Source organism: Ailuropoda melanoleuca, chromosome 13 (assembly GCF_002007445.2).
Source record: "Ailuropoda melanoleuca isolate Jingjing chromosome 13, ASM200744v2, whole genome shotgun sequence".
Classification (NCBI taxonomy): Eukaryota; Metazoa; Chordata; class Mammalia; order Carnivora; family Ursidae; genus Ailuropoda; species Ailuropoda melanoleuca.
Window position 1 is genome coordinate 45,237,848 of NC_048230.1, and position 13,992 is coordinate 45,251,839.

At 55.4% G+C, this 13,992-nt stretch overlaps 2 protein-coding genes across 2 annotated transcripts; both read right to left on the bottom strand.

Moving 5' to 3' along the window:
- Nucleotides 1–159: 159 nt before the first annotated feature.
- On the bottom strand, nt 160–9,066 carry TPD52L2 (TPD52 like 2). Its single transcript, XM_034640655.1, has 4 exons — nt 8,909–9,066; nt 6,061–6,206; nt 4,164–4,312; nt 160–3,218 (listed from the first exon to the last, which is right to left on the bottom strand). Exons 1-4 carry the CDS (start codon nt 8,925–8,927, stop codon nt 3,155–3,157), a joined length of 378 nt encoding a protein of 125 aa, XP_034496546.1. The 5' UTR covers nt 8,928–9,066; the 3' UTR covers nt 160–3,154.
- Nucleotides 9,067–10,897: 1,831 nt separating this feature from the next.
- ABHD16B (abhydrolase domain containing 16B) lies at nt 10,898–12,708 on the bottom strand. Its single transcript, XM_011232916.3, is given in 3 exon segments — nt 10,898–12,138; nt 12,140–12,250; nt 12,252–12,708. Coding segments are annotated over 3 exon segments (1,584 nt in total). The 5' UTR covers nt 12,597–12,708; the 3' UTR covers nt 10,898–11,010.
- Between the last annotated feature and the right edge of the window lie 1,284 nt (nt 12,709–13,992).

The following is a 13,992-nucleotide window of genomic DNA, read 5'->3' on the forward strand; positions in this document are numbered from 1 at the left end:
TCTCTCTCTCAAATGAATAAATAAAATCTTTAAAAATAATAAATAAATCTTAAAATAAAATAAAATAAAATCTTTACTGTAAGATTTGCTCTGATTTTCCTGAAGGCAATAACTAAAAAAGTCTAATTTTGAGTCCAACTTAGCAAAATCTGACTACCAGAAATCCCTCCCCCCCCCACAATAGAAACGATCACAGAACTGAACAGGAATGGAAACAAAACCCAAGCACACATGCGGCCGCAGCCGACAGCTGCACGGCTGGGACCTAGACAGGCCGGCCAGCAGAGGGGCCCACCACAGCGGGTTCTCACTACAAGAAACCAGAGTGCACACGCTCTTTCTAGGGAGGGTTTCCACACAGTCAGCTGTCACCCTCCAAGGCGCCTTCCAACCTGACGGAGCCTTCACCAGGAGCCTCCCCCTGCACCATAGTCTGTCTTGGGGTCAGCAGAACTGTGGCAAGAAAGGGAAGGGGAAACATGCTACACATCCCCCCCAACAAAGCCTGCTAAGGCAAGGCTCTGGAATCTTCTCTGGAGCCCCTAAGTTGCAGGAGCGAGCCCTTTGGCCCCCCTCCCCTTACCCCCAGCTGGTGAACTGGTTTCATTTCAAAGTGAGTTAGATTATCTGCAAGAAACAGACTGGAAGCCATGGTTGTTATTTATAAAACACCAAGTACGAGGTAACTAATGACGTGCATCAGTTTCAGAAACACAAATTCAGAAAAGGTGTTCAAGCCATTTCTCGTGATACAGCGAATATGTAAGACCACGGGAACCTGTCTGTTGAAACGGAACAGTGTGAAGCGGAGAATTTAAGGGAAAGTCCGTACAGAATCTCCATGTCCACAGGGAAACTGCAGCTGGAAAGACCACAAGCCTGTGCCACGGACTGTCGGTGACGAGGAACATCGTGCTGAGGACGACTCAGATTGGAGCCACCCACTAGACAACAGACAGGAGACCCTCACTATGGGCCACTGCGAAAGGCAGCACCCCTGCCGGAGACTAAACAGAGGCGATCTCCCACACTCCACCACCCTCAGTATTCCTGGGGTGTGGAAATGAGGGGCCACAAGGGACTCCTTCAGAGACGGGAACCTCCAAGCCAGGGCAGATGCAGGGCAGGGGGCAGAGTCAGAGTCTGTACGCAGGTAACTTGGGCCCAGACGTGCTCAAGAGCGCTAGGCTGGGCCACCCTGGCCAGCACCCCTTTGAGAATTACTTCTACCTTTTAAGAAAACCAAAGTGTAGAACCCTGACAGATGCCAGCCTCCCCCCATCACAGTCAGCGTGGGGGCACCTGCTGGATGCACCTGCTCTGGGTTCGGCCCTCGGGGGCTGCTCCCACCTCCAACTCTGGATGGGCATGATCCGCAGTGTGGACAGCCAGAGAAGTCCACAGCTCCCCGACCACAGTGAGTGTCCAGTGAGACCGGCACCGGGGCCGCAATACTACGAACACTCAACCCTGAACCGCTGGGCACCCCTTGCACCGTGAAGGAGGAGCCGGACAAGGCTGACACCGTCTGCGTCTGTGCTTTCTGCCACGTACAACCGAAGGACTGTGGTGCCACCTCCGCACGACTTCAGCTCTGTCTCCCTGAGGTAGAACCCGACGGGGCAACCGTTCACAGCCAAGAGCACAGGTGAGCAGCATCAACACTGCTGACGCCCAGCACGGCTTCACGAAAGCCAGCACTACAGGCAGACGTTTGAAAGGGATCCCTGCGGGCGGTCATGCCCCACCAGTGGCCTCCCGCAGCAATGACCAGGCAAGCACCTTCACCCCAGAGAGCATAAAGCAGCCAATGTTTTCAGTCAGCCCACCATGAGCTGGGTCATCCTCCCCCTGGGCCGTCCCTGCAGAAATGCTCCAGCCCCCGGAGCTTCCACCAACGGAATTGGGGATGAGGCCTCAGGGGAATGGCCATCACCTGGCAAGGCGCTTGGGAAAGGCCATCCCACCGGCCACTTCCATGCCCAGAGCCACAGGTTTCTCTCAGAGGAGTCAGAGTTGTAATTACCTGAAACAGTATCCTAGCAACCTTACGTCACCTGGTTTTACAAACGGCACTAAAGTCTCCTAAGGCTCTTTTCGGGTTAAGTCCGCACCATGAGCCTGCCTGGCGCCCAAATCGCACAGATGACAGCCACTGCCTCAACCTCAAGAACATCTGCAACAAGGCGAAGACATCGTCCGATACAGCCCTGGAGACACAACACAGCAGGGCGTGGCAATGACTGCTGTCCTCCCAACCACACAAATGGCGGGACCAGCACCCCTGGTGACACCGGGCTGCGAAGACTCCAAGCACAGAGCCAGCCGACCTGGGTTCCCAGGCGCCATGAAGACAAGCCCGGTAACAACCATTTCCTCCAGGAAGACACAAAGGCCTGTCAGCCACGCTGGAGACACCACAGCACTTCCTCCTCAACAAGAGACAGAAAAGAATCCCAGAAAGCTGCTATCTTACAACGTGACCCCACCCAGTTCAAACAATTATAATCAGACTAGGTCACAGATAAAAGAAATGCTATTACCTTGTGTAAGGATCTCAAATAAAACACCAGGACTCATTCTGAACTACAGCTTTGAAGGGCATGAAAACCCATCCACGTGTTTCCTGACAGCTCGGTGCCCCTCAGACCAAAGCGACGTCAAGATCCCACCAGCATGGCCCGTGTGGCAGCCCTCACTCAAAAACCACCCCTAACCCTAAGTATGAGTGAAGGTCTAAGAACCCCCCTCAGCTGGAGCTAGGTCTGCAGGGGAGAGAAGACCCAAAAAAAAGCCCCAAATCACCATCACCATCAGTCCAGATGGTGCTCAGCCATTCTGCCCACTTGCAAGGCTGAGGGGCTCCTACCAGCCAGAGATGCTGCCCAAGCCCAGCCAGGCCGCTCATCTAAGGGACGTGTCCATGTCAGCCGGAGGAAGGTATTCAGTGCGGTCCGGTGGCCGAGTGAATTTCCTTCAGCAACTGCACCCATTTCATGAGTTATACCTTCATTTGTGTTTAAGAAAAATTATATTAAAAATAAAATAGCCCCAAACACTAAAACTAGGTTTGTGCCAAGTGCGCACAGCCTCCCTGTCCCTAAAGGGAGTGTCAAGAGGAAGAGGAGGAAGGAGGTGCTGACGGCAAAGGCACTCACAGGTCTGACTGGGTCACTTTCTCATTCCACTCTCCAAGTTTCTCAGAAGTTTTCATATAGCTAAAAACAGAAAGTCTGTGGTAAATTATTTAGAACAATTATTTCAACTAAGGTTTCGAACTACAGGTGAAATTCTAGGGAACACAGAGGAGGGCTGGATAGCAGGAATGGTGGGTCTCCAGCATGCCTGAGAACAGGGTCTGCCCCTCCCCTCAGCACCTGCTGGGCAGGCCTTGCTGAGGCCAGGTGAGGCAATGGCAGAACCAACCAGTCCTTTTCCTATCATGCCAAGGGAGTGCCTGGTCCCTCCATGTCAGGTGGCCCTTAGGGAACAGTACTGCTGTGAGGAGCAAGGAAGACACGCACAGCCCAAACACTTCTCTGGCAGTTCCCCTTTGGGATTCAAAACCTAGGATTTCCTAGGACGAAGAAATGGGCTTTTGTAGGTAATATTTATAAAATGTGATTCAATCTTCCTGCAGGGACACAGCTTCACAGACAGTGGGAAACATTTCCCAAAACCCATGCTGCCCCCTCAACCCTGGAGGATACACTCCAGAAGAGCCATGTAGCTACACTCCCCATGTTCAGAGAACTGAGTCCCATCTGGGTCAGAGGTCTTGGGGTTGTGACCACGTCACACTCATGAGAAGGACTCATGTCCACTTCAGCAGACAGTGAGCTACGGGGGATCACAGGAAAATCAGTCTCATTAAGGACCTAATTAGCTTTCTCTCAAATTTGGACCCTGAAATATATTCCTGTCAATTTCTGCTTTGACAACTAGCTAGTTTATCTACCTGCCTTTTAAAAATGCACAGACTCTAAGCTCTTTCGATACATACCAGCTGCTAGGTCAAGGACTCCGAGGCCCCCGTTGGCTGCCAGCACACAGGCATACTTGAGTCCCCCAGTACTTAACCTCCCATTGACACGGCAGGGGCACCGGTCCGGTGAACACCCTCCAACCGTCAGGGGCACCCCTGCCGCAGGGCAGGTACCTACGCGTTAGAGACCTGCACGTCATGCCAGCTCCTGGACAGGTTCTGTTTCAGGCCCTCCAAGGCAGAGAGGCCCAGTTTCCTTTTCAGCTCTGCGCAGTGCCTTTCCTTGGCTGCCAGGACCTGGCGCAGAGTGACGATCTCCTCTTCCACCTGTAAAAGCACACAGCTGACTTGATTAGTGACCACTGCTGCGGGGACTGACCGACATCCTCACACACACTGTAACGAGAGGGTTCTTGGAATTAGGGAAGGACTTTCCACTTACAGAAATACAACTTGTCTTAGGAATGAAGTCTATGTCAAGCAACTGTTGTTTTTACCTGGTACTAGCACCCCAACTTCTTCAGGAACACTGTCCCATCCCCCCAAGTCAATTGGTTCTGGTGGGGCTACCAATCACTGTGCCCACCCATGGGTCAGCAAGCAAGGCCTATCAGAGCTCTCCCCTGGGACTGGGCACAGGTGTCAGAAGACACAACCCCTCTCCCCCCAGGCTCTGAGTCTGGGCTCAGAAGCTGGAATTGCTGGCAGGCAGCCCCCATCTGCACTGGGAAGGAAGTAGAGCTGATGGATGGATGGATGGATGGACGGCCAGAGACCCAGATGACAGAACAAAAGCCCTTACGACAACATGTATGTTCCTGAGGTCAGCTCCAGGCCTCGGGAAAGGCAGTTCCCGAGCCAAAAGTAAATTCTCTTTTGTGATTAAGGTAGTCTGAACTGGGTAACAGAAAGAATCCTGATGATATAGACCTGAACTTTCTTAGGCCCTAAAATACAAAAAGGGTGCAACCTGAAAAAGCAGCATCCTCTGCAGCTTCGTGACTCCAAAGGCCTGTTTTCAGCTCCTGGGTCAACAGCTGCCACAAACAAAAAGTCCTTCTCTTAAAAAGTGATGGTCTGGAGTAAGATAATAAAAAGTAGCTCAGAGCCCTCATATTGCTAGGTTTTCTATAATAGTTGAAATAAATAATTTACAAACATAGGATCATCTAAGGCCTGTTAGTAACTGTTACCAGTTACTCCAGCAGTAATGAACAGTGACTAGAACATTCCACTCATGGTGTGACGATCGACAGGGCTTAAGGGTGTGCAATCCAGCTGTTTTGGGGAAGTGCACGTTGAAAATTTTTTAAGTGACACTGAGCTTCTCCACTCTGCAGCTCAACTCTGAAATGACCTCGTGCAAAGCACAAGCCTCGCTGCACCGCCTGCTGTGGCCCCCGTAACCTTCACTCGACTCAGAAACAGCTCTACGCTCTCCCTCATGACCTGAAACCCGGTCGTGGGGCTGCCGACACAGCTAGCTCTTTTTTAGACTCAGGATGCATCAACACGGGGCTCACCAACCTCTGCCTGACAGGATGCTACGCTCAGATATTAGCAAGTTCATGTGGCCAGACCCTGAATCCCAAGTGGGTTACCGCTACATTCTGCATCACGCAGTTAAAAAAAAAAAAAAAAATTCCTGGCAGCTGCTATGAATAAAAATTATACTTGGAAATTTTGGCTTTTAATTACCATTTCTTCATAAAGGACTCACTTTAAAAAGATCACATGAAGCACTTTTTAGAAAAGAAGTATTTTTAAAAGAAAAATGAAGATCCAAGGACAGATAGTTTGTGGAGTCTGGAAACTGTCAAGTGTTAATTCCAACAAAGAAACTCCCAGTAGATGGTGTGCTCAGAGCAGCTGTCCCTGTGTGGACATTCTCCTCATGGAATACTTACGAGGCGCCAGGCACACACAAAGCCGTCGGAGAGAGCAGTTTCTGTGGGACTCTAGGAATGACCTCCCAGGCCAATTTCCACAGAGTACAGCTAGTACTCTGGCCCCCTCAGGCTAATGAGGGGGCCAGACTCGTGCTCCCCCCAGGACAGACAGCCAAGACACAGCACCTTTGCAAGCTCGGCCCTAAGCTCCTCCTCCTCAGCCTCGGTCAGACCCTCAACGGCAGGAGTCTGGGCAGCCACCGCTGTGTCGACAGGGACATCTGTCATGGAGTCGGACAGCAGACCTTTGTTAGGAGAATTCAGGTTGATATCTGCCAGAGACAAATAAGGTCAGAAAGTGTCAATAAGAAGTTACAGAGAAGGAGATAGGGGAGAGATCTCTACCAAGGAAGAGAGCAAGGGTGAGAGGCCAGGTTACAGGGGGCGTGGGGGGGACTGTGGAGAGAACCGACACCCCTCCTCTGACAGATTCTGCAGGGATGGTGTGGCCATTGGGCCAAGGGCATCTCAGGCCACCCAAGGTGCTACTTCAGGGCCCAAAACAAAGGCTGGCACAAGGCAGCCAGACCCTAACTCTGCTTCCCCATATGACAATGCACGCTCATGAGACAGGAAACCTTGGCTACAAACAAAGCACTTGGACCTAACAGATCTTCCAATTTTTAGAGCAGAGAAACTTAATACAGCTGTAAACACAAGCACCACTTTCAGTCAACCGATCTGCAGAGCACATGCTAAAACTACACACAACGAGCGTGTGCTAGTCCTTCAGCCCCGACAGGGAGTCAGCAAAATGCCCTACTGTCCGTGCTCGACCCTCCTTTCACAGGAACACGCAGTGAGACGCAGAGAGAACACTGCTTCCACACCTCTGCGACACTCACATCAGGCTCTGATCCCTAGAGTCACTATTTTCTCTTCGAATTGAAAGCATCTTCCTGTCTGCACTAAAAGTTGACCAGATCCCACACAAGGAAACGTGGGTCGGCTTTAGTTCTTCCCAACTCCAAATCCACAGCTGTCCGGCAGGACTACACGATCAGCACATGCCACGAACATGGGCTTTGCATGGCGTCTAGCACATTTAAAAGTAAAGGCACAGGGGTACCTCACTGGCTCAGTCGGAGCAGCATGCAGCTCTTGATCTTGGGGTCATGAGATCTCGGGGTCACACGTAGAGATTACTTAAATAAGTAAATGAGCTTTTTAAGAAATAAATAAATAAAATAAAGTCACAAAGGTTGGAAAGAAGTAAAAATGTCTTTTGTTGCAGATATGTTTCTCTAATGTAGAAATTCCAGAATCTGCTAAAAATAGACTGCACTTAAAAACAAAGATGCTCTATTTAGCTTATTCTTTTTTTTAAGATTTTATTTATTTGACAGAGAGAGAGACAGCCAGCGAGAGAGGGAACACAGGCAGGGGGAGTGGGAGAGGAAGAAGCAGGCTCCCAGCGGAGGAGCCTGATGTGGGGCTCGGTCCCAGGACTCCAGGATCACGCCCTGAGCCAAAGGCAAGAAGCCTAACGACAGAGCCACACAGGCGCCCCTCTATTTAGCTTATTCCCTTCACATGCCCCACATAGCTGGAAGTTAGCACTTCCCTGGCACTCAATACACGTTCACTACATGAAGCATGTCCGCATTTTAATCAATGGAGATCAACCTACATGACTTTACTTCATCATCTGTATCTGCTACATTGAACCTACTCAAATTTACCAAATGCCTTAAAACCTCCACAATCTTTCTCTTCTATTTAAAAAAATTAATAAAAGCCCTTGGACGGTTTCTGCCTGTACAGCTAAAGGTGGACCCCACAGAAATCACCCCCAGAGACTGGGCACTTAGCAAACATGCCAAGGCGAGACACAGTCATTGTGTGTGATATGACCTCAGCACAGCCCTGTCACCAAAGGACCTACAGAAAGTGAGGGTGGGGCTAACGCTGGAGGCGAAACTTGGGGGCTAGAGTCCCTCCTGGGTGAGTCCCAGCTCTTCAAAACTGTATAATCATCTGCATGCGGATAATACAAGGAACAATCTCAAGGAGTTATTCTGAAAATGAAAAAAGGCCATTTGAGAAACAGGTCTGGTGTGGTATCCGGCACATAGTAAATGCTTAGCAAGTACTTTCATCATTCTTATGGTCAGAATCCAGTGCTTGTGCCACTTACCAGAATTAGACACGCAGGTCAAACAGTGAAAAGCCTCCTGAGCTTAACAGAGCTAGAGGCTTTGGATGCACAACTATTTTGCAAGTAAACTGCAAAAGTAGAAAAACCTATGAAATGTATCAGAACCCAGGCATTCTGACCTGTATCAGCATATCAATAAAACACTTAAAACTAAAATCATCCCGGGTAGTATGTCTGTCGCGTAGGAATGTAGCATCCCTTCCGTACAGCCCCAGAATGGAAGACCGACTTGCATCACCTTCTCAAGATTTTAATCCGCGCCCACTCCACCACCCCCCCCGCGGCCATCTCAAACCGGTGAGGTGTGTCTGTCCTGGAAACAGGCCTGGGGTGCTGGCCGTGCCCCTGACTCACTGCACCCTGCCCCCCTTGAGACAAACCCTAAGTAGCCTGGGCTCCGAGCAGCGTTGCCACCCAAGGGGCGCTGCACTGCACGTTAAGATGGCTCCATCTCGCCTCCCCTCCCCGGGAGAGGCGCACAGGACGTCGGCCCGGGTCCGGGTCCAGGTCCAGGTGGCGTGTCCTCGAGGGCCCTGCATAGGGACGCAGGCCGGCCGACCAGGCAAGCGCCGGGCGGGGCACGACGCGAGCTGCCCGGAAGAAGGAAACCCAAAACTCTGGGAACAAGGGAAGGGTTCCGAGGAATCGGTCCTCGGAGCGGCCCAAGCCGGGGGCGGAAGACGCCGCCACGGCCATCGGAAGCTTCGAGGCCCGGCGCTGGGCAGCTGAAGAGGAGCCACGCGGCGGACCGAGGCGGAGGGGATCGAGGGTCCGAGACGCGGGAGGGAGGGGCGGAGGCGCCGGGCCCGCGGGTACCTTGGCCTGCGGAGTCCATGTTCAGGCGGCGGCCGGGCCGCAGCGGGGGTCGGGGCCGGGGTCTGCGGCGCTGTCGGAGCCGAGCGGGCCGCACAGGGACTCGCTCGTCGCGTACACACCAGCCAGCGGAACCGCCTCAGCCACCGCGGCATTACGTAATCAGCGACGCGACGGCCCACTTCCGCTTCGACGCGCGCTCCGCCTTCATCCCGCCCCCACCAACGGTGTCCAATGAGGCGCTGTGTGGCCCAGTCCCCATCACCCGCTCCAGCCTGATTGGCCGAGGCTGCGGACGAAGCCGGAAAGGGAGGCCGGGTTGTAAGGGAATCCCTCCCACGTCGGCTCCACCAGCGAGACACACAGGTAGAAAGGTCTGAAGGAGCACGGGGTAGGTGGGAAGTGGGAAGACCGTCCAACATGGCGCTGGGGAAGCCCCGGCTTGGCCCTTTTGGCGATCTCGAGGGTGTTTGCCGCTGCCTAGGAGTGCTATGGCTAGCGCACCGTACAGGACGCTTGAGATCTCTTTGAGGCCTGACCCCTTGACTTTGGGATTAGCTTCTCCCATCAGGTTTTTTTTTTTTAAGTCCTTCCTCTTTATGGAGATTTTTTTTTTTTAATTGTATGGGGGTAACGCAGAAAAAGGCGTGTCCGCGATTCGTCCTCTTGCCCTGCAGGCGCCGCTGCCCCGACTTGGCTGGAGGCATCTCGGGCCGCGCGCGCGGGCACCGGGGCTTGTGCACGCGCAGCTGGCACAGTGTGACCTCGCCCGCCGGGCAGAGCTCCTGTGCCGCGCGCACCGCCCCGTTCTTTATCTGTTTTTCACGCTGCCGGGGGAGCCAGGTGGAGCCCTCCACTTCACAGATGAGGAGGCTGTGGCTAGAGTAATTTGTCCGAGCTCACGCGGCTAGTTGAGGGGCTTCCAGCAAACGCTGGAACAAGTTAGCCGGGCTTCTCAAAGGAGAGGTGTGTAACCGCTGGCCAACCCGGTTTCGCTAAAATAAGTCACAAAACTTCCCTTCTTTGGCTTCTAATTGCCCCTGGAAGTAAACCCTTAAATGGTATTCAAACCCTTCAGGATCTGGCCCTTCTGGACTGCACTCCCCCTTTCCAGCCAAGCCACGCTGCATGCACTGGTCCCTCTGCATGGAAGCCCCTTCCTTAACCTGGATCGCTCCCCCTCCTGGATCAGCTCAAAGCTCACCTCGCCACAGGTGTCTTCCTGGCACCTAAGGTCACATTAGGCACCTGCCTCTGGCTTGCCACTGGCCCAGGTGCATCGTGGTGGTGTCTGCTCTGGCCCCATCAATTACACGTCTGCCCCACTTAGCTTCTTTGAGATTTTCCGGTTTCCTGCTCAGCCCACCCCGGCTAGCCCTGGTCCCCACTTCATGGCAGATGGTAAAGAAGCGACTGCACTACAGGTGGTGCTCAGCAGAGGGCTTGTCTCTCATTCTGTATTACACCCTTGAGCCAGGAGCAATGCCCAGCCCAGGCCTGGGCCAAGGGGATGCCAAGCAAGTGAATGGTCCATGCGGGTGTGTCTGTAGCCCCACAGGGACACCTGGTACTCCAAGTCTGTTGTCCTTTCCTGCAGAAGCCAGGAAGGTGGAGGTGGGGAGGGGACCCTGAAGTGCCCAGCATCACACTCCTGGTAGGGTCTAGCTGCTCAGACCTGCTTTATAATTTTTCAGGGCTAGTGTTCTTTCACAGCTGGGGGTGACTTGTCCAAACACAGACCCACCCTGTACCCTAGGCCAGGTTAAGGGCACCTCCTGGGGTCCCACAGCCCGTGTTCCCACCATCTTTCTGAGGGGATCAAAGCACCCATCACACAGTGTCGCCATAAACTGGGTCTACATTCTCTTTAGGAGCTGGGAGCAGACTGGTGTTTGCGGGAGAAACTGAAGGAAGGAAGGGGGAAAGGCCCCACTGAGGGAGAGCACCGGTTCCCTATGTTCTGTCTCACCGTCCCTCAGACTCCAGGTCGGGATCCCCAGGCAGGGCCAGCTTTACTGGTTTTGGGTGTGGGGAGGGTAAGGACCTGAGGCCCTGAGGGTGTGCAAATGCACCAACACGTTTGCCAGCAGCTGCAGGGGCAAGGACTACAGACTCCAGGGCAACTGGAAGTCCTCGGGTTCCAGCGGACTGCAGTGAGTCGCCTCCACATTCTTGAGGTGTTTGCGTGCCAGGAACAGCGCGAGCTGCCGGCGCCGCCGCGGGCTCAGGCCCTGGCCCACTAGCCAGGGGAAGGACAGCCCATGAGGCCCCCAGGCCTCCTCATCCTCCTGCTCATCCTCGCAGCGCGCGCGGTAGGAGCGCAGCAGGGCCAGGCACCATTCGTCGTCCACGCGGTAGCGCGCATAGAAGGCGGCCTCCTGCGCCAGGCTGCCCGCGCGTAGCCAGCGCGTCACGACCGCGAGGCCTTCCCGCGCCATCACGACGGGGTAGCGATGCTGCAGCAGACGCAGGAGCAATTCGTTGCCGCGGTTGCCCTCCACATCGCCGGACGGCAGGGGGCGCAGGTGGCCCGAGGTGCTGACCACGTCGTCCTGCGTGCGCCGCAGCAGCAGCACCGGTCCTGGGTAGCGGCACAGCTGCTCCGCCACATTGAGGTTGAAGTGCTCGCGCACGGTGCGCACCACGAGCCCCTTCCAGCTGTGGGGCATGACCTTCAGGGCCAGCGGCACGAGGTCGTCGAAGGTGGCGTCGAGCACCAGTGCACCCAGCTCCGGGTATGTCATGGTGGCCCAGGTGGCCGTGAAGCCACCGATGGACCAGCCATAGACGACCACGTGCGCGGGCGGGAAGTGCAGGCGGTGCAGCGCGTACTTGACCACCACGTCCACCGCGTTGGCGTCATGCTGAGGGAATGGCGCCCCCGTGCTGCCCCCGAAGCCCGGGTGGTTCCAGCCCAGCACGGAGTAGCCAGCCTCCAGTGGTGCCGACAGGCAGCCCATCTCGTAGAAGCCGGCGTTGCCTTCGCAGCAGATGACAAGGCGCAGGCCGCGGCCTTGGCTGCCTGGGTGCTGGCGGCGATCCATGAACATGGTGTCGATCTCATTGCCGTCACAGGCCACCAGCTTGGCGCGCCGGCCGTGGTAGCGTTCCACGAGGCGCTCTTGGCCCTGCTGTAGCAGCGGCAGTAGCGCGCGCGTCATCAGGAACATGGAGCCAGGGTACACGAGCCAGCGGCCCAGCGAGTGGGCCAGTGCGTAGCTGGCCAGCTGGCCCCGGCAGCTCGCGGATCTGCTGCAGGAGGCACTGCGCCTGACTGCGCGCCCCGCGCAGCGGTCGCCCCGGCGCGTCCCTGCCCAGTGCCGCGCCCCGCAGCAGCCACACGCCGNAGCAGCCACACGCCGGCCACGGCCGCCGCGCACGTGAGCGCGCGGTGACCGCTGCCGCCCCCGCCAACGGCGCGCACGTCATCCCAGCGGAAGTCCACAGGCCAACTGCGGAAGTTGTAGGTGTAGTTGGCGGTCAGGTAGATCTTGAACACGTGCACCAGCGCCTTCACGAAGCAGACGACACACATGGGCGTCGAGGCTACGGGGCGCTCCGCGCGAGCCGTAACACCCAGTCGAGCCGTAACACCCAGCCGCCAGGCAGGGGTCGCGGGGAGGCCCAGGCCCAGGCCCAGCCCCGCAGGCGGCTGCAGGGGTGAGCGCCGCGCAGAGCTGTCTCGGGACATGCCTCTTCAGGGCTTGGCCCTAACGGCCTTTGTGACCTGGGCCTTCCAGCGTCTAGAGGAGGCGGCATGCGCCTGGCGCGGGCTGGCTTTGTGAGTCATTGTTGCTGGGGAAAGAGGCAACACTCTGTGATGGGCGCACAAAGGGTTCCCAGGCGTGGTGGACCTCCAGTTCTGCCCCGCCCCCAGAACTCAGCCTTGGGACCCGGTGGCAGCCACACCCTCCCCAGACCTTCCAATGCCTGCACCCTCCCTGGGGCCCTACTTCGCATGCCTTCCATCACACCTTGAGCAGCATCCGCCGCCCCCCCCCCACTGAGGGTGGACAGACAGGTTGGAAAATCTACTGCCGTAACCTTTTCCTGGTCAGAAGCCGGGGTCTCACTGGGAAAAACGCAGGGCTTCCCATGGCCTGAACTAAGCTTGCTGTGGGTCGCTTTCCCACTGTGTGAGGTACCCACATGGGTGGGAAAGGGAGCCAGGGGCAGGAAGAAGCAGCTCTGGGGATCAAGCTGTGTGACACTTTGCAAAGACGTGGGAGCCTCCTGAAGAAGGCTGGGGGTAGCAGTTCCTGCCCAGGCCCAGGCTACGTGGCTGTGTGCCCAGACCTCCCAGTGCAAGGTGGAGCAGCCCAGAAAATCCAATGTGCTTTATCACTCTAGGGAAGAAACTGAGTCTGGCCCAGGGGCTGCTGTTGGAGCAGCGAGGCACTGCGTGCTCATGACCTTGTCCCCCCCCCACACACACACACATCTTCCTTCCCAGGAAAGGGGGTGAGCTTGGGCTGGAAACCCCCCACCTCTTTCCACTGGTGCCAGCAAAGGCAGTGACCTCCAGGTAGGTCCTGCCTGGCCAGTGTTCCTCATTTTCAGCCCCTAGCCAAGCCTTCCTCCCCACTCCTCACTCAAACCACCCCGCAAGCTGTACCTTCCTCTTTTATGGAGGGCTTTGGTAGGTTCCCCTTTTTCTCCTGTACTAGAGAGGGCCAGTCCACCTGAGGGCAAAGGGGGCAGGGTTAGAGCCAAGGAAGAGCCAGGCTCTGAGGGCTCATTCAACAGTTGCCTGGAACTGAAACAGGGAATCTAGCAAACCCAGCCAGACCCTTGGAGCCCGGGAGCCAGACCTGCCTCAGAGACCCAGAGCATTCTGGGAAGGGGGCTCCAGGCTCCTGCAAGCTTTCTCTGCTCTCCTGCTCTGTGTATCTGGGTCCACTGCCAGCCCAGTCAGCCCTCACCAGGTTTGGGAAGCAGAGCAGGAGACTGTTGGGGTTCTTAGGGGTTGGGAAATAGGAGGGGTCAATTGAGTGAGTGGGTGAATTGGGAGAGCTGAATGTCCCTCCCATCAGGGTCTCCAGATAAAATACAGAATGCCTACTTAAATTTGAGTTTCAGATAATAAA